General features: G+C 41.9%; 1 protein-coding gene and 1 pseudogene across 1 annotated transcript; one reads left to right on the top strand and one right to left on the bottom strand.

Moving 5' to 3' along the window:
* Positions 1-943: 943 nt before the first annotated feature.
* On the bottom strand, positions 944-1,722 carry LOC140641707 (U1 small nuclear ribonucleoprotein C-like; annotated as a pseudogene).
* Positions 1,723-14,458: 12,736 nt separating this feature from the next.
* Positions 14,459-20,325, top strand: EXOSC3 (exosome component 3). Its single transcript, XM_072842008.1, has 4 exons — positions 14,459-15,044; positions 15,937-16,086; positions 18,111-18,262; positions 19,526-20,325. The coding sequence occupies exons 1-4, from the start codon at positions 14,721-14,723 to the stop codon at positions 19,725-19,727; spliced, it is 828 nt and encodes a 275-aa protein (XP_072698109.1). The 5' UTR covers positions 14,459-14,720; the 3' UTR covers positions 19,728-20,325.
* The last annotated feature ends 311 nt before the right edge of the window (positions 20,326-20,636 follow it).

Raw genomic sequence — 20,636 nt, 5'->3', positions numbered from 1 at the left:
AGTTCTTTTCTTTTGGCCAATGAAAATTGAAAACTTTGGGAGTTTTTTGTTTTATTTTATTTTATTATTTTATTTTTTTGAAAACTTTGTTTTATATAAAAAAAACAGACACTTCATGATTCTACAATATAGAGACTGGAAAAAAAAATAGACTGGGTTCCACTACCATTCTTCATAGTACAGCACTAGCAGAGAATTTCCCTAATCTGGGGAAGGAAACAGGCATCCAAGTCCAGTAGGCACAGGGAACCCTCTCAAAATTCATAAAAATAGGTCAACACCCCAGCATTTAATAGTGAAACTTACAAATCTCAGAGACAAAGAGAAAATCTTGAAAGCCACTCAAGACAAAGTCTTTAACCTACAAGGGTAGAAACGTTAGACTGTCAGAAGCCCTATCCACAGAGATCTGGCAGGCCAGAAAGGATTGACATGATATATTCAGGGTGCTTAATGAGAAAAATATGCAGCCAAGAATACTTTATCCAGCTAAGATCTTGTTCAAAATAGAAGGAGAGTTTCTGTTCAGGACAAACAGAAACTAAAAGAATTTGTGATCACCAAACCAGCCCTACAAGAAATATTAAAAGGAATCCTTTAAGTGAAGAGAGAGCCCAAAAGTAATGTAGACCAGAAAGGAACAAAGACAATATATAGAAACAATAACTTTACAGGTAATATAATGGCACTAAATTCACATCTTTCAGTAGTTACTCTGAATGTAAGTGGGCTAAATGCCCCAATCAAAAGACAAAGAGTATCAGATTGGGTAAGAAAGCAAGATCCATCAATATGCTGTCTGCAAGAGATTAATTTTATGTATTTATTTTTATTAACTAAAACAGTTGACAATTTTATTTTCACATTTCACAATACAAATGAAAATTGCCTTTTTTTTTTGTTCTACTACTCCCCTGCAAAAACTGTTCTCTCTTTGATAGGAAGGGGAAGCAAGTCTTCCTTGTCATGCTGTTAGAAAACACCCAGAGTCACAGGACCATGATCTCCTCGTGAAGTAGAACAAGTAATACAAAATGAATATGAAGAGGTTCCTGTCTCTCCTTATCTGTCTGGTCGAGTCATTCCTGGCTGAGTGGGCACTATCATGGGACAGGTAGGAAGTCTCATCATTGGGGCCTCAGGCATCATTGGCATGTGGCCTCCCATAGGTGGCCTCATTCCGGGAGCAGGTCCCACTGGCATCATCCCAGAGGAGGGCCCATCACTGGCATCACGGCAGGGCCCCCCATATGGGGGGCTGACATCGTACCAGGGTGAGGAGGACCTGGGAGACTGGGGGGGGGAGGTGGGATCATTGCCCCTGCAGGAAGAGAAGCAGAGAATGGGGTAGGAGGTATCTTTCCTTGTTGAAATGCAGCGATTGTTTTGTCGATCAGGCTCTGAGCCTGCTCTTCCATCCATTTCTGATACTAGTCATTCACCTTCTCTTTGTGTTTCCTACCACTGCAGTGTGTCTTTCTCATAGATGGAGTCATGGGTGAGGTATGTGTCACAGTAGTCACAATAAAACTTAGGCATGTTAAAAAAAGAAAAAACTTAGGCATGTTGCTCTGCAAGCCGTTGGCCACTCCAAGAGATTCATTTTAGATCTAAAGACACCTCTAGATTTAAAACGAGGGGGTAGAAAACCATTCATCATGATAATAGACATCAAAAGAAAGCTGGGGTGGCAATCCTTGTATCAGAAAAATTAGATTTTAAACCAAAGACTTTAATAAGAGATGAAGAAAGACACTATATCATAATTAAAGGGTCTATCCAACAAGAAGCTCTAACAATTGTAAATATTTATGCCCCTAACATGGGAGCAGCCAGTTATATAATCCAATTAATAACAAAATTAAAGAAACACACCAATAATAATATAATAATAATAGGGGACTTCAACACCCCACTCACTGCATTGGACAGATCATCTAAGCATAAGATCAACAAGGAAACAAGGGCTTTGAATGACACATTGGACCAGATGGACTTCACAGATATGTTCAGAATATTCCATCCTAAAGTAACAGAATACACATTCCTTTCAAGTGCACATTGAACATTCTCCAGAATAGATCACATACTGGGTCACAGAACAGGTCTCAACTGGTACCAAAAGATTGAGATCATTCTCTGCATATTTTCAGACCACAGTGCTTTGAAAATGGAACTCAGTCACAAGAGGAAATTTGGAAAGAATTCAAATACATGGAGGCTAAAAGGCATCCTACTAAAAAACGCATGGGTCGGGACGCATGGGTGGCTCAGCAGTTAAGGGTCTGCCTTCAGCTAAGGGTGTGATCCTGGAGTCCCACGATAGAGTCCTGCATCGGGCTCCCTGCATGGAGCCTGCTCCTCCCTCTGCCTATGTTTCTGCCTCTCTCTCTCTCTCTCTCTGTGTCTCATGAATAAAAAAAATAAAATCTTTTTAAAAATGCATGAGTCAACCAGGAAATTAAAGAATTTAAAAAATTTATAGAAACAAATGCAGGATGAGCACTGGGTGTTATGCTAAATGTTGGTAAATTGAACTCCAATTAAAAAAAATTTTTAAAGAAACAAATGAAAATGAAAGCACAACTGTTCAAAAGCTTTGAGATGCAGCAAAGGCAGTCTGAAGAGGTAAGTATATAGCAAGACAAGCCTTTCTCAAAAAACATAAAGGTCTCAAATTCACAACCTATCTTTACACCTAAAGGAACCGGAGAAAGAACAGCAAATAAAGTCTAAACCCAGCAGAAGACAAATAATAAAGATTACAACAGACATCAATGAAATAGAAACAAAAGAACAGATCAATGAAACTAAGAGCTGGTTCTTTGAAAGAATTAATAACATTGATAAACCCCTGGCCAGACTTACCAAAAAGAGAAAGGACCCAAATAAGTAAAATCATGAACGAAAGAGGAGAGATCACAACCAACACTGAATAAATACAAACAATTATAAGAACATGTTATGAGCAACTATATGCCAACAAATTAGGCAATCTGGAAGAAATGGGTGCATTCCTAGAGACATGTAAACTACTAAACCAGAAACAGGAAGAAAGAGAAAATCTGAACAGACCCATAACCAGCAAGGAAATTGAAGCAGCAATCAGAACCTCCCAACAAACAAGAGTCCAGGGCTGGATGGCTTCCCAGGGGAATTCTACTAAACATTTAAAGAAGAATTAATACCTATTCCTCTGAAGCTGTTTCAAAAAATAGAAATGGAAAGAAAATTTCCAAACTCTATGGGGCCAGCATTACCTTGATCCCAAAACCAGACAAAGACCCCACCAAAAAAGAGAAATAGAAACCAATATCCCTGATGAACACGGATGCCAAAATTCTCACCAAAATACTAGCCAATAGGATCCAACAGTATTAAAGGACTAGTCACCACAACCAAGTGGGATTTATTCCTGGACTGCAAGGGTGGTTCAACACCTACAGATCAATCAGTGTGATACACTACATTAACAAAAGAAAGGACAAGAACAACAAAAACAAAAAAAGAAAAGAAAGGACAAAAATCATATGATCCCCTTAACAGATTCAGAAAAAGCACTTGACAAAGTATAGCATCCTTTCTTTATTAAAACTCATCACAGTGTAGGGAACAAACCTCGATATCATAAAAGCCATATATGAAAAGCCCACAGCGAATATCACTTTCAATGGGGGAAAAACAGAGCTTTTCCCCTAAGGTCAGGAGACGGCAGGGATGTCCACTATCACCACTGCTGTTCAACATAACACTAGAAGTCCTAGCTTCAGCAATCAGACAACAAAAAGAAATAAAAGGCATTCAAATTAGCAAAAAAGAAGTCAAACTCTCACTCTCTACACATGACATGATATTCTATATGGAAAACCCGAGACTCAATCCCCAAATTGCTAGAACTCAAACAGGAATTCAGGAAAATGGCAGGATTAAAATCAATGCACAGAAATCAGCTGCATTTCTAAATACTAACAATGAGACAGAAGAAAGAAATATAAAGGAGTCAATCTCATTTATTATTGCATCCAAAACCATAAGATACCTAGGAATAAACCTAATGAAAGAGGCAGCAGATCCGTACTCAGTATTATAGAACACTCATGAAAGAAATTGAGGAAGACACACCAAAAAAAGGAAATATTTCATGCTCATGGATTGGAAGAAAAAATACTGTTAAAATGTCTCTGCTACCCAGAGCAATCTATACATTCATTGCAATCCCTATCAAAATACCATCAACTTATTTCACAGAGCTGGAACAAATAATCCTAAAACTTGTATGGAACCAGATAAGACCCCAAAATAGCCAGAGGAAAATTGAAAAAGGAAACCAAAACTGGTGGCATCACAATTCCAGACTTCAAGCTATATTACAAAGCTGTGATCATTAAGACAGCATGCTACTGGCACAGAAGCAGACACATAGATCAATGGAACAGAATAGAGAATCCAGAAATGGACCCTCAACTCTATGGTCAACTGATCTTCGACAACACAGTAAAGAATATCCAATGAAAAAAAGTATCTCCAGCAAATGGTGTTGGGAAAATTGGACAGCCACATGCAGAAGAATAAAGCTGGACCATTGCCTCACACCATACACAAAAATAAACTCAAAATGGGTGAAAGACCTAAATGAGACAGGAATCCATCAAAATCCTAGAGGAAAATACAGAGCAACCTCGGCTGCAGCAACTTCTTGCTAGATACGTCTCCAATAGCAAGGGAAACAAAGGCAAAAATGAACTACTGGGACTTCATCAAAATAAAAAGCTTTCACACAGCAAAGGAAACAATCAACAAAACCAAAAGGCAACCTACAGAATGGGGGAAAATATTTGTAAATGATACATCAGATAAAGGGCTAATATTTAAAAATTTATGAAGAACCTATAAAACTCAATATTTAAAGAATAAATAATCTAATCAAGAAATGGGCAGAAGACATGGAGAGACATTTCTCCAAAGAAGACCTACAAATGGCCAACAGATAAATAAATACTCCACATCACTTGGCATTTGGGAAATACAAATCAAAACCACAATGAGATACCACCTCACACCAATCAGAATGGCTAAAAATAACAAGTGAGGGAACAATAGATGTTGGTGAGGATGTGGAGAAAGGGGAACCCTCTTACACTGTTGGTGGGAATGCAAGCTGGTGCAGCCACTCTGGAAATCAGTATGGAGGTTCCTCAAAAAGCTGAAAATAGAGCTACTCTATGACCCAGCAATTGCACTACTGGGCATTTACCCCAGAGATACAAATATAGTGATCCGAAGGGGTGCACACTCCAATGTTTATAGCAGCAATGTCCACAACACCCAAACTATGGAAAGAGCCCAGATATCCACCGACAGATGAATGGATAAAGAAGACATAGTCTATACACACACACTCACACATATATGTATATATACATACACACACACAAACACACACAATGGATTACTAGTCAGCCATCCAAAAAAAAAATGAAATCTTGCCATTTGCAATGACGTAGATGAAACTAGAGGATATTAAGCTAAGTGAAGTAAGTCAATCAGAGAAAGACAATTATATGATCTCACTCATATGTGGAATTTGAGAAACAAAACAGATGATAGGGGAGATGAGGAAAAACTAAAACAAGATGAAATCAGAGAGGGAGATAAACCATAAGAGAGTCTTAATCATAGAAAACCAACTGAGGGTTGCTGGAGGGGTGGTGGGGTGGAGACAGGTAACTAGGTGATGAAAATTAGGGAGAACATGTGATGTAATGAGCACTGGGTATTATATAAGACTGATGAATCACTGACCTCTACCTTTGAAACCAAAATACATTTTATGTTAATTAATTGAACTTAATTTTTTTAAAAAGCAAAAAAATTGGTAAAAATTTTGATGTCATCAAAATCCAAAACATGCTTCAAAGATAGTCACAAAAATGAAAAACAAGTCATAGACTGGGAGAAACAATGTGTAAATCATATATCTCATAGAGGGTTTCTATCCAGAAAGAAAAAAAAATATATTTCTTTTAATATATATGGTATAAATCCACCAGAGAACAAGAACAGAAGGGCAGACAACAGCAGATGAAAGTTTTCAACAAATGTTCACAAGACAGAAAATGGAAGTAGAAACTAGTAGAGAGAAGGCGGTTTCCACCTGAAATAGTTGCAGGTGGACTTCTTAAAAGACAAGTGAATCTATTTGCTCCACAGGACTCCCGGCGAGGCTCAGCTCTGGAAGGTACAGACACTATCCGTGGTAAAAGGCAGAGGGCAGGGAGAGCAACTCAAAGTCTGTATACCACTTGGCCCCTACCGCGATGGCCACGCTGCTATCCCCACCTTCACCCCCAAAACAATGGCTAGGTATTTACTGAAGAAATGAACTGCAGGTAAGGGTGGTTGCTTTTGGTTAGGAACTAGAGAAACTTTTTTCACTTTCCCATCTGAAACTCTGTACCCATCTGAAACTCTGTACCCATTAAACAGTTATTCCTATTTCCCTCCTCTCCCAGGTTCTGGTAACCATAGCTGTTTTTCAAAAAGCCATATAGACTTTTATCTCCACAAGGCTTTTGGAAAAACAGCCATTCCATAAGCTTGTGGAAACACTATGTTGTGCACCTGAAACCAGTGTAACATTGTGCAACTACACTTAAAAAAAAAAATGTTTTTAAGGCTTGTAGACTTTTAGAACCATTTATTTACATTATTTAGATAAAAATTAGAAGTGAGGGATCCCTGGGTGGCGCAGCGGTTTGGCGCCTGCCTTTGGCCCAGGGCGCGATCCTGGAGACAGACCCAGGATGGAATCCCATGTCGGGCTCCCGGTGCATGGAGCCTGCTTCTCCCTCTGCCTGTGTCTCTGCCTCTCTCTCTCTCTGTGTGACTATCATAAATAAATAAAAATTAAAAAATATATATATATATAAATTAGAAGTGAATTGTCAGGGGAGGGGTTTGTATTATTGTTTTTCCTCAAACACATAGAGGAATGTTTTTCCTGAAACACTTTAGAGAAAAAGTATGCTAAATAATCTCTTTCAGGAATCTGTGACATAAAATATTCATAAAGCTGAAAAAATACTTAGCAATCTTAAGTTAAAAGCTCTTCCTGTACAGAAATTCCTTCAGGCTTTCATGCAATGCCCTTTGATATATTACATTCTAGGCATGTGTGTGTGGATGTATATAAATTTGGTATTTTTAAAATTTTATTTATTTATTCATGAGAGACAAAGAGAGAGAGTCAGGGACACAGGCAGAGGGAAAAGCAGGCTCCATGCAGGGAGCCCGATGCGGGATTTGATCCAGGGTCTCCAGGACGTCCCAGGCCAAAGGCGGGGCTAAACTGCTGAGCCACCTGGGCTGCCCAAATTTGGTGGTTTCAATTTCATATTTCCTGCTATGATAGATTATGGATAGGGAACTATGGAAATACAGATGAGGGACAGTTAGCTCCAAACCAGGATCAGAAGATATTCCTTGAAGGAGCTGGTGATCCAGCCCAGTTTTGAAGGACAGTTAAGAAAGGAGAGGGAGAATGGTTTGCTAAATTAAGAATTTTAAGCAGAGGGCATACATGGCATGAAGAATGGCACAGATCAGGACACATAAGTAAGAAATTTTCAAGTGACTTGGTATCACTCAGAAGAAAGTCAAGTCAGAGAGAAGCAAGGTGAAGATAGCAGGGTGAGCTGAGGCCAGGTGTCAAACAAAGTCTTAGTTTTTTTTCTTTTTTTAAAAAAATATTTTATTTATTTATTCATGATAGTCACAGAGAGAGAGAGAGAGGCAGAGACACAGGCGGAGGGAGAAGCAGGCTCCATACAGGGAACCCGACGTGGGACTCGATCCCGGGACTCCAGGATCGCGCCCTGGGCCAAAAAGGCAGGCGCTAAACCGCTGCGCCACCCAGGGATCCCCTAGTTTTTTTTTAATAGATGACAGGATGCCCCCTGGAGAATTTAGACAGGAGAAAGGGGCATGATCAAAGCTGTGTTTATTTTTTGTTTTGCAGTAACTTTTTCCATTATTTGCTCCACCTTGCTGCATAGTCCTCAAGAAGGTATCTATTTTGCCTATCTTCACAATATTTTTTAATTATGAAAAATATCAAAATTAGAATAGAATTAAAAAACAACCCTATGCCCATCATCCAGATTGTAGATGTTGTTTATATAGTCTAGATACATGTCCCTTATCAGATACATGATTTTCAAATATTTTCTCCCATTCAGTGGGTTCTCTTTTTTTTTTTTTTAGATTTACTTCTTTTGGAGGAGGCAAAAGCAGTGGGGCGGAGGGCAGAGGCAGAGTATAAGCAGCCTTCTCTTTGAGCCAATGCAGGGCTTGATGCCAGTACCCCCAAATCAAGACCTGAGCCAAAATCAAGAGTCAGTTGCTTAACCAACTGTGCCACCAAGGCACCCCTCTGTTCACTGTAATGGTACCTTTGAGGCACAAAAGTTTCTAATTTTGATAAGTCCATTTTTTTTTCCTTTGGGTGTTTGTGCTTTTGGCAGTGCTGTTTCTAAGAAACCACTGCCAAATCCAAGTTCACAAAAACTTATCTCTATGTTTTTTTCTAAGAGTTTACTTCATCATTTTGAATGTGGATATCCAGTTGTCCCAACATCATTTGTTGAAAGATTTTCTTTCCTCACTGAATTTCCTCAGCACGCTTACTGAAAATCAGTTGCCCACAAATGTGAGGGTTTACTGCTATGATCTAAATTTTTTTCTTTGATCTATGTTTATCCTTATGCCAGTACTGGTCTTGATTACTGTAAGCCTTGTAGTAAGATTTAAAATCAGAAGTGTTAAGTTCTCCAACTTTGTTCTGATTCTCAAGTTTTTTTGTCTGTTTACTTGTTTTTGCTATTCTGGATCTCCTGAACTTCCATATTAATTTTAGGATCATTTTGTCAATTTCTGCAATGAAGATAGTAGGGGTTTTGACAGGGATTGCTTTGAATCTGTATATATATTTTAAAAGATTTTATTTATTATTCATGAAAGACAGAGAGACATAGGCAGAGGGAGAAGCAGGCTCCATGCAGAAAGTCCGGTGTGGGACTCGATCCCAGGACTCCGGGATCATGACCTGAGCCAAAGCCAGATGCTCAAACACTGAGCCATCCAGGTATCCCTGAATCTGTATACTAATTTGGGGAGTTCTATTATCTTGTTTTAAGGATTTTATTTATTTATTAATGAGAGCCACAGAGAGAGTCAGAGACCTAGGCAGCCTGTGGGGAGCCTGATGCAGGACTTGATCCCAGGACTCCAAGATCACACCCAGAGCCAAAGGCAGATGCTCAACCACTGAGCCACCCAGGTGCCCCAGGAGTTCTATTTTAACAATATTAAATCTTCTGATTCATGAATATGAAAACTCTTTCCAATTATTAAAATACTTAATTTCTTTTAATAATGTTTTGTAATCCAGAGTTTAGGTTTAGCATTTCTTTTGTTAAACTTATCCCCAAATGTTTTGTTCTCTTTGATACTATAAATGGAATTGTCTTAATTTCAGTTTTCCAAGCACACAGAAATGCAATTGATTTTTGTATATTGTTCTTAAATCTAGCAGTTTTGCTGAACTCATCTGTTAGTTCTAACAGCTCTTTTTTTTTTTTTTTTTTTTTTTTTTTTTTTTTTTTTTTTTTTTTTTTTTTAGTTCTAACAGCTTTTTAAAATGGATTCCTTAGAATTTTCTACATACCAGATCATATCACCTCCAAATAAATAGCTCTACCTCTTCCTTTCCAGTCTGGATAGCTTTTTTTTTTTTTTTTTTTTTTTCTTGCTGAACTGTTTTAGAGCCTCCAGTACAATGCTGAATAGAAGGGGAAAGATCAGACATCCTTGTCTTGTTCCTGATCTTAGGGAGAAAGTTTTCAGTTTTTCACCATTAAGTATGATGTTAGCTGTGGGTTTTGGTAGATTCTCTTTATTAGGTTGAGGAGGTTCCTTTCTAATCCTAGTTTATTGAGGGTTTTAATCATGATAGGCTGTTGAACCTTTTAAAATGCTTTTTCTGTATCTATTCAGATGATAATGCGGTTTTTGTCCTTTTGTTATAGTATACGAATTGATTTCAGATGTTTACATTCCTAGGATAAAGCCCATTTGATCATGGTGTATAATCCTTTTTATATACTGCTGGATTCAGTTTGCTAGTATTTTGTTGAGGATTTTGCATTTATATTCATAAGGGATATTAACCTGTAGTTTTCCTATCCAGTCGTATCTTTGGTTTTGATACTGGGGTAATACTGGCCTCATAGAAAGAGTTAGTATGTATTCCCTTCTCCTCCTCCTCCTCTCCTTCTTCTTTTTGAATTTGTAAAGAATGAGTATTCTTTAAATGTCAGGTAGAATTTGTCAGTGAAGCCATCAGGACCTGGGGAGACTCTTACCGTAACTGCTGTTACTGACAAGTCCATTGATCTCACAGCTTCATGAGACCTTGAGCTAGTTACCAGTGTACTGCCACAGTGCTCTAAGCTCACCCTTCCTGCCTGCTCTCAGAAAATGGATCTGGGCCTTTAAAGCATTTTTCCTTTGCAATCTAACACAAAGACAGGCTTTATATGTAGAAGACCCTGAAGAAGCATTTCAGGAAGAATAGATTTTGCTTACTGGTTCCAGTGTACATTCTGGTATACTCCTGGAGCATGGCAGCTTCTCCAGCTTCTGCCTCTCTTGGTGGCCAGAAGCACCCAGCAGCCAGCAGTTTTCCCTAGGACCCTATCTGGAAGTTTTCTAACAGAGGCTTCCAGGAAACGCTTCCCCAGAATAGCTTTTCCCAGAACCCTAGTAGTCCCAGCAAGTTCTGGAGGGTGGATTTCATCTCAAGATTTATTTATTTGAATCTTTTTTTAAAAGATTTTATTTATTTATGAGAGAGAGAGAATATGAAGCAGAGACACAGGCAGAGGGAGAAGCAGGCTCCATGCAGGGAGCCTGACGTGGGACTCGATCCCAGGTCTCCAGGATCATGCCCTGGGCTGAAGGTAGCACTAAACCACTGAGCCACACGGGCTGCCCTCAAGATTTATTTATTTGAGAGAGAGAGAGAACATGTGCACACTCAAATGGTGGGGAGTGTGGGGGGGACACAAGAAAGAAAGTGAGAGGCAAAGCAGACTCTCTGCTAAGCACAGAGCCCAATGCCTCGGGCTGATCTCAGGGCCTTGAGATCATGAGGAGCTACAGCCAAGGGTGGGACACTTAACCAACTGAGCCACTCAGACACCCCTGGAGGGTGGATTTCTAAGCAAGCTCCACTGGTACAGGATCCCACTGACTTCTTGCTATGACACATCCTCTCCAACAGTCTCAATCAGTCCTGGACAGCAGGAAGAGACTTCCTCAGTTGTGCTACCTCACTGCTAGGAATAATGGCTGTTCCTTACATCTTTAGTTTTTACTTGCCATGATTATTTGTGATTAAAAACATCTGTAGCAAGGAGACTCACTTATAAGGGACAATTGTAAGCATTTATATTTAAATTATTTAAATAAAGACTAACAATACTTACATAGACTCAATTTTTTTTAAAGATTTTATTTATTTATTCATGAGAGACACATAGAGAGAGAGAGGCAGAGGGAGAAGCAGAGGAGAAGCAGGCTCCATGCAGGGAGCCCAACATGGGATTCGATCCCAGGTCCCCAGGATCAGGCCCTGGGCAGAAGGCAGTGCTAAACCACTGAGCCTTCCGGGCTGCCCAGACTCTTAATTTCTGAATGTGAATCAGCATGTAGTTCATTTGTAATTTGAGAAAGACCAAAAAAATCTTAAAGGTTCACTCAATTATCACTTTCTTTGGGACACCTATCCTGATACTTTCCTCCCACAGAGTGGTAACCATTTTGTCCTGTCTACCCTCGGGACTGACAGCCTATCAGGTTGTTACAGCCACCATAACCCTTGATATTTTCATGTGGAGACACTGAACTCTCCCAGGGCAGGAGCCATGATTCTGCTGACTCCTCAGCTCACTTCTTGGCTCAAGGCAAATGCTTAACTAGTGTCGTTTATTGTAAGGAAAAAACAATATCCTCCTCCCCCACTCTGCCTGGGTGGCTCAGTGGGTTGGGCGTCCAACTCTTGATCTCAGCTCAGGTCTTTTTTTTTTTTAAGAATTTATTAATTCATTTATTAATTATTTCATTCATCTATTTGAGAGACAGAGTGTGCAATGGTGGTGGTAGAAGCAGCAGACTCCCCTTTGAGCACAGAGCCCTAGGCGGAGCTCGATTCCAGAGCCCCGAGATCATGACCTGAGCTGCAACCAAGAGCCCATGCTTAACCGACTTAGGTATCCAGGCGCCCTCAGGTCAGATCTTGATCTCTACGCCCCCGCTGGGCTCCACGCTGAGCGTGGAGTCTACCTAAAAAACAAGCAAAACAAAACGGCCCAATTTCACCAGTCAACAAAGAAAAGCAACCGTGAAATGCTACTTTTGCAGCTTCTCAAGTCTCAAAGATTTCCAAAGAGGAAGTTCTGGGAAATCGTCTGGAAGGCTGCAGTCTGCCAACCTTTTCAAACATCAATCTGGTAATTTTGTGGAAGAGAATCCTGAAGGTTGGGGAGGTGTAGGCCAAGAGCCATCGAGGGCAGCATCACCCTTACAGCTCCGGCCTCCCCCAAACAGGGAACGGGCCTAAGTCACCGGGGTGGATCTGCGGGGAAGCCCAAACACCGGGGCCAACAGCTAAGCTTTCTCTCCACCCGGGAAGGCCTGCGTTAACCGCATGGGTCAGGGCTCCTCCGCATTCCCCAGCCCCACGGCCACTTCTGCACCCAGAAACGGCAGCACGCCCCTCTGGAAACGCCAGCTTCGTCACCGGGACTCCATCGGACCCCAACGCGGGACCCCGCACGTCGCAGAAGTCGGTGGCTGCGGCTGGGAGCCGGGCTCTGCACACCCGCTGGAGGCCTCGGCTCCCCACCCACCCGCACGCTGGCGCACCTCCTCCATCCCCAGCCCGCACCGTGCGCTTTCACTCACCCGCGGCCGCAGGGCACCAAAGCCGCGAAGCACAGATGCACGGAAAGGGCCGCACGCGGCTGGCGGGGTGGGGGTGGGGGAGGGGGAGAGACACCAAAGGCGACCTTCCCGCGCGCCCCGCCCCTGGACCCGCCCCGGGGGGCGTGTCAGGAGGAAGCCACGCCCCCAGAGCTACAGCCGGCCACTTCCGACCCCAGCTGCGGATTTTTAGGAGACTGCCCACCCCTGGAGCTTGGGGTTTCGTCTCTTTTTTTGGGGGGGGGTTTCGTCTCTTGACTAGAGAACCAGTCAGGAGGTACCCACGTGCCACCCCTATCGGGTGGTGGACTTTGAAGGCCTCTTTAGCCAGGTTTGGGCCAAGTATTTTTTCCAAAGACTTCTCGATCAGCATGGGGTGCGGGAGGGACCAATCCTGGGACCACTCCCAACCTCTCTGTCCAGCCCAGACCAGAGGCCATTGAGCTCCCTTTGGGCATGGCCTTGGGCCAGCCACCATCTAGGCGGCCTTGGTCATCGAATACCTACTGGTTGCAGGTCCTCTAGTGCTGGGTTGGAGTGGGAGGAGGGAAAAAAATCTGCACCATCCCTCCTGCCAGGATAAACCAATCAAGATAGGCTTCTACAACACTCTGACTGCAAAACAAGAAAAGTTACGTTTCAGTTGGCCTCTTAATACGCTTACGCAGTCAGCTTGCCAGCACTTTGCCAAATATGGAAGGTAAGTTAGAGGTGATCTGTCTTAAACGTCCCCCAAAACTAAAAATTCACGTTGGAAGCCAGTGCCTCAAAGGGAAAGGCAAAGCCAAACCCTCCCAGTCCCCCGGAGCTCTCAACCCTGCTGGGGAATTTGACCAACCGCTAAGTGGAAATCCTGGTGTACAGAGGAACCTGGATTTCAAGTAAGAGCAGTCCTGATATTCTATGGATTTGGAATCCAACTGCTCACCTGGTCAACTAGTGTGTCTCAAGGAATGTAGCTACAAGAATCTGATTGCAGTTACTGATTTCCCCAGGCCATGTAGGGGTAGGTGAATTATGTGAAAATTCGCATGCGTATGTGTATATTTTCAGGGGGAAAAGGTCTGCGGAGAAATACACACTAAAATGCCAATATGCACTGATTCATCAGGTCCTATCTATTTAGGTGACAGAGACTGGGCGACACAGAATTATCTGGCGGCCTAGCAGGAGACAAATGGGGGCAAGACTAATACCTCTTATTTTCTTTCTAGTCTCTGTTTTCCACAGTGTGAATTGATATCTTCTCTAGCAACCATAAAAACAGGTTTTATTTAGAAAAAGGAAAATGCTTTTCCTTCAGAGGGCTGAGTCTTGGAAGGAAAGGATCAATCCCGAAGCCCCTCGGCTCGGTCGTCGAGGTTCCCACGGAACCACACTTGGGAGCGTCTTGTATCCAGCGGTGCAGCCCGAAACAGCGGAAGTGAGGTATTTGCCATCGACTTAAGCCGCGTGTTTCTCGTACTGATCCGCAGAAAGACCGCAAGAAAGGTGACGGGCGGGAGATATTACTGCAGCCACCTTGGCAGGACCCCCGCCCACAGCTCTCAGGTTTCAGGGACGCAGATGGTTCGGTTCCTATAGTCCGCTACTACCGGAAACGGAACGCCTCGGGCAGGCTGGCGATTGGACGCGGGGCCGGAAGCGGAAGCTGAAGGTTGCGTGTGGAGGTTCGCGGTATGGCTGAGGCGGTGGGTGCTGCGGCCGAGTCTCTGCCGGGAGACCGGGCGCGTGCGGCGCGCACCGTGCTGGATCAGGTGGTGCTCCCGGGTGAGGAGCTGCTGCTGCCGGAGCAGGAGGACGCTGAAGGCCCAGGGGGTCCTGGGGAGCGACCGCTGCGCCTGAATGCGGGGACGCGCTCCCGGGGGCGCGTCGTGTGCGGCCCGGGCCTGCGGCGCTGTGGCGACCGCCTGCTGGTCACCAAGTGCGGCCGCCTCCGTCACAAGGAGCCCGGCGGCGGCAGCGGCGGTGGCGTTTACTGGGTGGACTCACAGCAGAAACGGGTGAGTTGGGGGACTCCGGAGAGGTGGTACGGCCGTGAGGGGGATATTCTCGCTCTGCATGGGGCCCTGGACCTCTTCTCTGCGAATGCTGGTCCAGAGCCACCGTAATCTTGTGCGCACCGCTGCATTCCCCTCAGAGGGACTGTGAGCAAATGGAGCGTGGCCCGAGAAGGAGACAAAGGAGACTGGAAATCTTGGCGTCTAAGAGGATAGGGATTGTGAGACAGGGTCATTGCCTACAGAGTCTCAAAGGTCAGGGAGCACCAGAACCAGGCTCAATAAGAGGATGTAACAGGGAGTTAAATTTCTCTTAGAGTAGGTAAGAACTTTAATATGGGAAAGTTTGTCTAGCAATGAAATAGCCTTTCTTGGTTGTAAGGACCCCGTCCCCTGTACCATTGGACTTCATATGCCAGCAGAAGCTCTAGGAAGTTTTTTTGTTTTGTTTTTTAAGATTTTACTTATTTATTCATGAGAGGCAGAGACACAGGCAGATGAAGAAGCAGGCTCCATGCAGGGAGCCGGATGTGGGAGTCGATCCCAGGACTCCAGGATCAGGCCCTGGGCGGAAGGCCGGAGCCAAACCGCTGAGCCATCCAGGGATTCCTGCTCTAGGAAGTTCTGATAAGGAAATAAGAGGTGTGGGATACTGGCTCAAATGAACAGAGTATTAAAAGCTGTAAACCTGAGAGTTTATGGTGTGATTTTTTTTTTCTTTTACTGAGAGTAACATCACATTTGTTGTTGATTGGTATTAATTTGTAAACTTGAATTTCAAAATATTTTTTAAATAACTCTAATGACCACTAAGGACTTATTAAAGATATCTTCCAAGATACCTTGGAAATGATTGTCATCTATGACTGTTCTTTCATTCTGTTTTCTTCTGTAGTATGTCCCCGTGAAAGGAGACCATGTGATCGGCATAGTGACAGCTAAGTCTGGAGATATTTTCAAAGTTGATGTTGGAGGGAGTGAGCCAGCTTCTTTGTCTTACTTGGCATTTGAAGGTGCAACTAAAAGAAACAGACCAAATGTGCAGGTAATGATGGGAACTTTTGGTTTCAAAAAGAAGAAAAGCATACGAATATCCAGAAACACTCAAATAACCAAAAGGCTACCTAAATTGTCTCCTAAGCATGACCTATTTTCCTAGCTCTATGGGGTCATCTCTGAGCGTCTGTGTAATCACTTTGGGGTCCAAGAGTTCCTTCCAGTGCTCCAGCTCTAACCAGAGTCACATACTTATTTTACATTTGCTATATTGGGGGCTGTTTCATCTCTACTGAGTTGAAAGGTTATATTTGTTCTTTCTATTGTTTTTTGTTATGTCCATATCCACTGGACAAGGAAGTAAACCATAAGCTGGGGAAGAAGGAGGAGTAGATGGTGCAAATTGCCATATCAGCCATCTATCCATCCTGATTGACTGGCATCTCACAACTTCAGTCACATCACCATTTCCCAACAGCTTTGATTCTGTCTCTGATGTTTTGCATGTTCATCCCTGTATGTCTCCATATTGCAAGTTCAGACCTTAGCTATTTTTTTTACCAGACTTGGTCAGTGACCTCCTCATTAACATCCCTGCCTCTACACTTGCCCTCTCAAAAGCCAACAGCCTCACACACTCTCCTTTCTCCAAAAGAGGAAAAAAAAAAAGTTTCTTTGAAGCCTATAGATTTCATTGGCATTATACTCCAGAGGTCCTTTCTTGTCTATAATTGTATCTATGCTTGAACTATCTCAAACTATTTATTTATTAACTAAAGATTTTATTTATTTATTCATGAGAGATACAGAGAGAGGCACAGAGCTAGGCAGAGGGAGAAGCAGGCTCCTTGTGGGGAACCTGCATCAGCAGGGCTCGATCCCAGGACCCTGGGATCACTACTGGAGCCAAAGGCAGATGCTCAACCACTGAGCCACCCAGGTCCCCCTATCTCAAACTATTTAATAGCACTACTGAATTCATAAGTCCCTGCTCTTGTACCTTTGCTCGTGCTGTTCCCTTTATCTGGATTGCTCTGTCCCCTTAGCTTATGGAACATCTCATCTTTTGAGAACCAGGCTAACCACCACCACCTCGGTAACACCATCCCTCATCAACAGTCACCTTTCTTATAACTTTAGCACCTAAAAAGTCTTAAATGAACTTTGTTATTTATATGTACATCCTCACTGCCCTCCACGACCAAATGCTTCTAAAATACAAAGAATATTTTTATTTCTCTTTAGTTGCCAGTCACCAACTAATAGCAGATACACAACAGAACAAGTTAATTCTCCTCCATTCCCTTTGTTTCATCATTTTGAAGTTCAACTCTGAGGTTTTATTTTTTAAAGATTTATTTATTTACTTGAGAGAGAGAGAATGGGAGGAGGGGGAGAGGGAGAGAGAATCTAAAACAGACTCCACACTGAGTGCAGAGTCCAATGTAGGGCTTGATCTCACAACCCTGGGATCATAACCTGAGCCACCGGCACCCCATCTATGAGGGTTTTTTTTTTTTTTCTTCATCTATGAGCTTTTGCATGAAGTATCACTGAATTACCATTGTTCATTTTGCTTTGATTAATATGCATGGCAGGAGTGTCTTCTATCAGTCTTCAGTAATTCCCTAGAGTAGTGCTAATAGAACAACTGTGATGACACTAATGTTTTATATCTGCATGGACTAGTATGGTAGCAATTAGCCAAATGTAGCTGTTGAGCACTTGAAATGTGGCTGATGCAACTGATGAACTGAATTTTAAATGTCTAATTGTAATTAATTTAAATGAAAGTTTAAATAACTGCATGTGGGTAATGGCTACTATATTGGATGGTGTAACCTTTGAGGATGTTCTCTTGTCTCTGAGATAGCTCCCAGTCTAAGGAGGGCACACTTCCTCATGTTGCCTTTTTAAAGACTCAACTCCAGGCTGACTGGGTATTCTGGAGAACAGTCCCTTAGTCACAGAAATACAGATGGCTGACATTGCTGCCTGTGAGAAAGAACCAGTAACAGCACCTATAGAGTGATTTGCTGAGAGGAAATGAACTGTTTTAAATTCTCATTTTAGATTGGAGATCTCATCTATGGTCAGTTTGTGGTTGCTAATAAAGATATGGAACCAGAGATGGTCTGCATTGACAGCTGTGGACGAGCCAGTGGAATGGGTGTGATTGGACAGGACGGTCTGCTTTTTAAAGTGACTTTGGGCTTAATTAGAAAGTAAGTCTTGATGCCTTCTGGCTCACCTGTCCTCTTTTATAATTCTACCTTTTTGGAAAGTTGTCTCATCTTTGGGGTTTGATCTCTTTGTAACAATGTCTAAATTTCCTCAAATTTAAAAATCATTGTCCATTTTAAACTCCTGCATTTAGTCCCATTCTCTCTTCATGTGAATATGTTAAGTTCACATGTATCTAGTGTAGTTTTTGTGTTGATGTGGAGTCTGGCTTTCTCTCCCAGAAAATCTGCTGTCTTACAGCTGATATACTGCCTCCAAATAGGAAAACTGGCCTTTCCTCCTAAGTCATTTGAATACAGAAGCAATTTACAATTGTATAAAATCAAAATTTTTTAGTAATGGGGGCCAGATGCAGGTAGGCTGATGTGCTCTTCAAGCTTATGCATGCATTCATTAAGGCTCCTGCTGTTCTCTCCCACTAGATTTAATAGTCCCAGACATAGATTCTGTTAGATGTTTAAATCTTTACCTATTAAAAAATCTTTACTCCTAGAACCCCTGAGCCTCAGAGTTCAGCGTTACATGCCTCTCTTTATTATTTATTCTGCAGATTTGGACAATTAGTTCAAGACAGAGAAGCATTATTAACCAAGCAGCATCCTTGTAGTTTGAAAGTCAGTGCTTCTCTCCACGTACTGAATTTAATACCAGGGAATAACTTACATTGTCAGGGAAATAAGCTTAACCTGTTCTTTTAGCACCATAGATTTAAAAAAAAAAAAAAAAAAGCTATGAATTCGAAAGCCTAGAATTAAGGTACTCTGACAGTATTGGGGAAGAACTTTATACAGTTTTTATAAAGTTGGTGACACAGGGAATTTAATTTTTTTTTCTTTTTTTACAGATTTTATTTGTTTGAAAGAGAGCGAGACCATGAGTAGGAAGGGTGGCAGAGGGAGGGGGAGCTGCAGACTCCCCACTGAACAGAGAGTCCAAAGTGGGGCATGATTCTAGGACCCTTGGGATCATGACTTGAGCCAAAGGCAGACACTTAACCCACTGACCACCCAGGTGCCCCAGGAGTTTGATTTCTCTGTAGAGGATAATCCACTGTTGTGACCTGTGGTATACTGCTAAGTGTGCTTGGATGAAAGGGGGCAGCAAATGTCATGTGCCTTATTCTTGGATGATGTTGATGGGGTTTTGAGTAACTATGGAGAACTGTCCAGAAAGTAGGAGTCTTCTTCTAAAAGAGAGTCAGGTCACACTTCTTAAATTTAATTTTCTTTCCATTTCCTTACTAGGCTCTTGGCTCCAGACTGTGAAATCCTACAGGAAGTGGGAAAACTCTACCCACTCGAGATAGTATTTGGGATGAATGGAAGAATATGGGTTAAGGCAAAGACCATTCAGCAGACCTTAATTTTGGCAAACATTTTAGAAGCTTGTGAACACATGACAGCAGATCAAAGAAAACAGATCTTCTCCAGATTGGCAGAAAGTTAGATGGAATTTTTTCATGGGTCAGTTGACCCAAGAGACTATGGGTTTCCTGGGGAAAAGTTTTTCAGGGGACTCTCTCCCCATTAAACTTTCAGAAGACAAAATGTGAATGTACATATTGTCTTATCAAAGTCCTAAATATTTTTATAAAAATGTTACTAGTTGCCACCCATGTTCTTGTGGGTGAGAAAAATCATTATAAAATAATGATGTATTTTTTCTTTACAATAAAGTTTACTAAAAGTATGATCATTTATTTGGCATTAACTCCTCTAGTTTTGCCCAAGGGCAGCTTTTATAATAAACCAAAGTAAGTGTTAAAATAACAATTATTTTCTGATAATAGTAAAACATGTTCATCAAAGAAAATATAGAATACGTAAAGAAGCAAATACACTATGGACACAGTGTATGTGAATTTTTTTCAAATTGGAATTATGGGATTCTACTTTTTATACTACTTTATAATATACTCTGTCTGAACAACATTTATTTCTTATGTGATTGTTGTTAAAAAGGCAATAGATTTCATTATTTTCATATTATAGGATATTTTGGGTATGTCCAGCTTTTTGTTGTTTAATAAATGTTTTTATTTTAATTTTTTAAAGATTTTCTTTATTTATTCATGAGAGACAGAGAGAGAGGCAGAGACACAGGCAGAGGGAGAAGCAGGCTCCATGCAGGGAGCCCGACGTGGGACTCGATCCCGGGACTCCAGGATCACGCCCTGGGCCAAAGGCAGACGCTAAACCACTGAGCCACCCAGATGTCCCTATAAATATGTTTTATAAATAACACTGATGAGGATCTCTGAAGCCAAGTCCAAAACTTGATGCCTAGGTTTTTAAAAAATGGTAGAGGTGATAGAGTTGGAGAGGAAATTCTTCCATGCTGTTTGGTGTTTTAAGC

This window comes from Canis lupus, chromosome 10 (genome assembly GCF_048164855.1).
Source record: "Canis lupus baileyi chromosome 10, mCanLup2.hap1, whole genome shotgun sequence".
NCBI classification, from domain to species: domain Eukaryota; kingdom Metazoa; phylum Chordata; class Mammalia; order Carnivora; family Canidae; genus Canis; species Canis lupus.
Note: the sequence above shows the minus strand (reverse complement) of the source record. Positions and strands in the feature narration are given on the sequence as shown.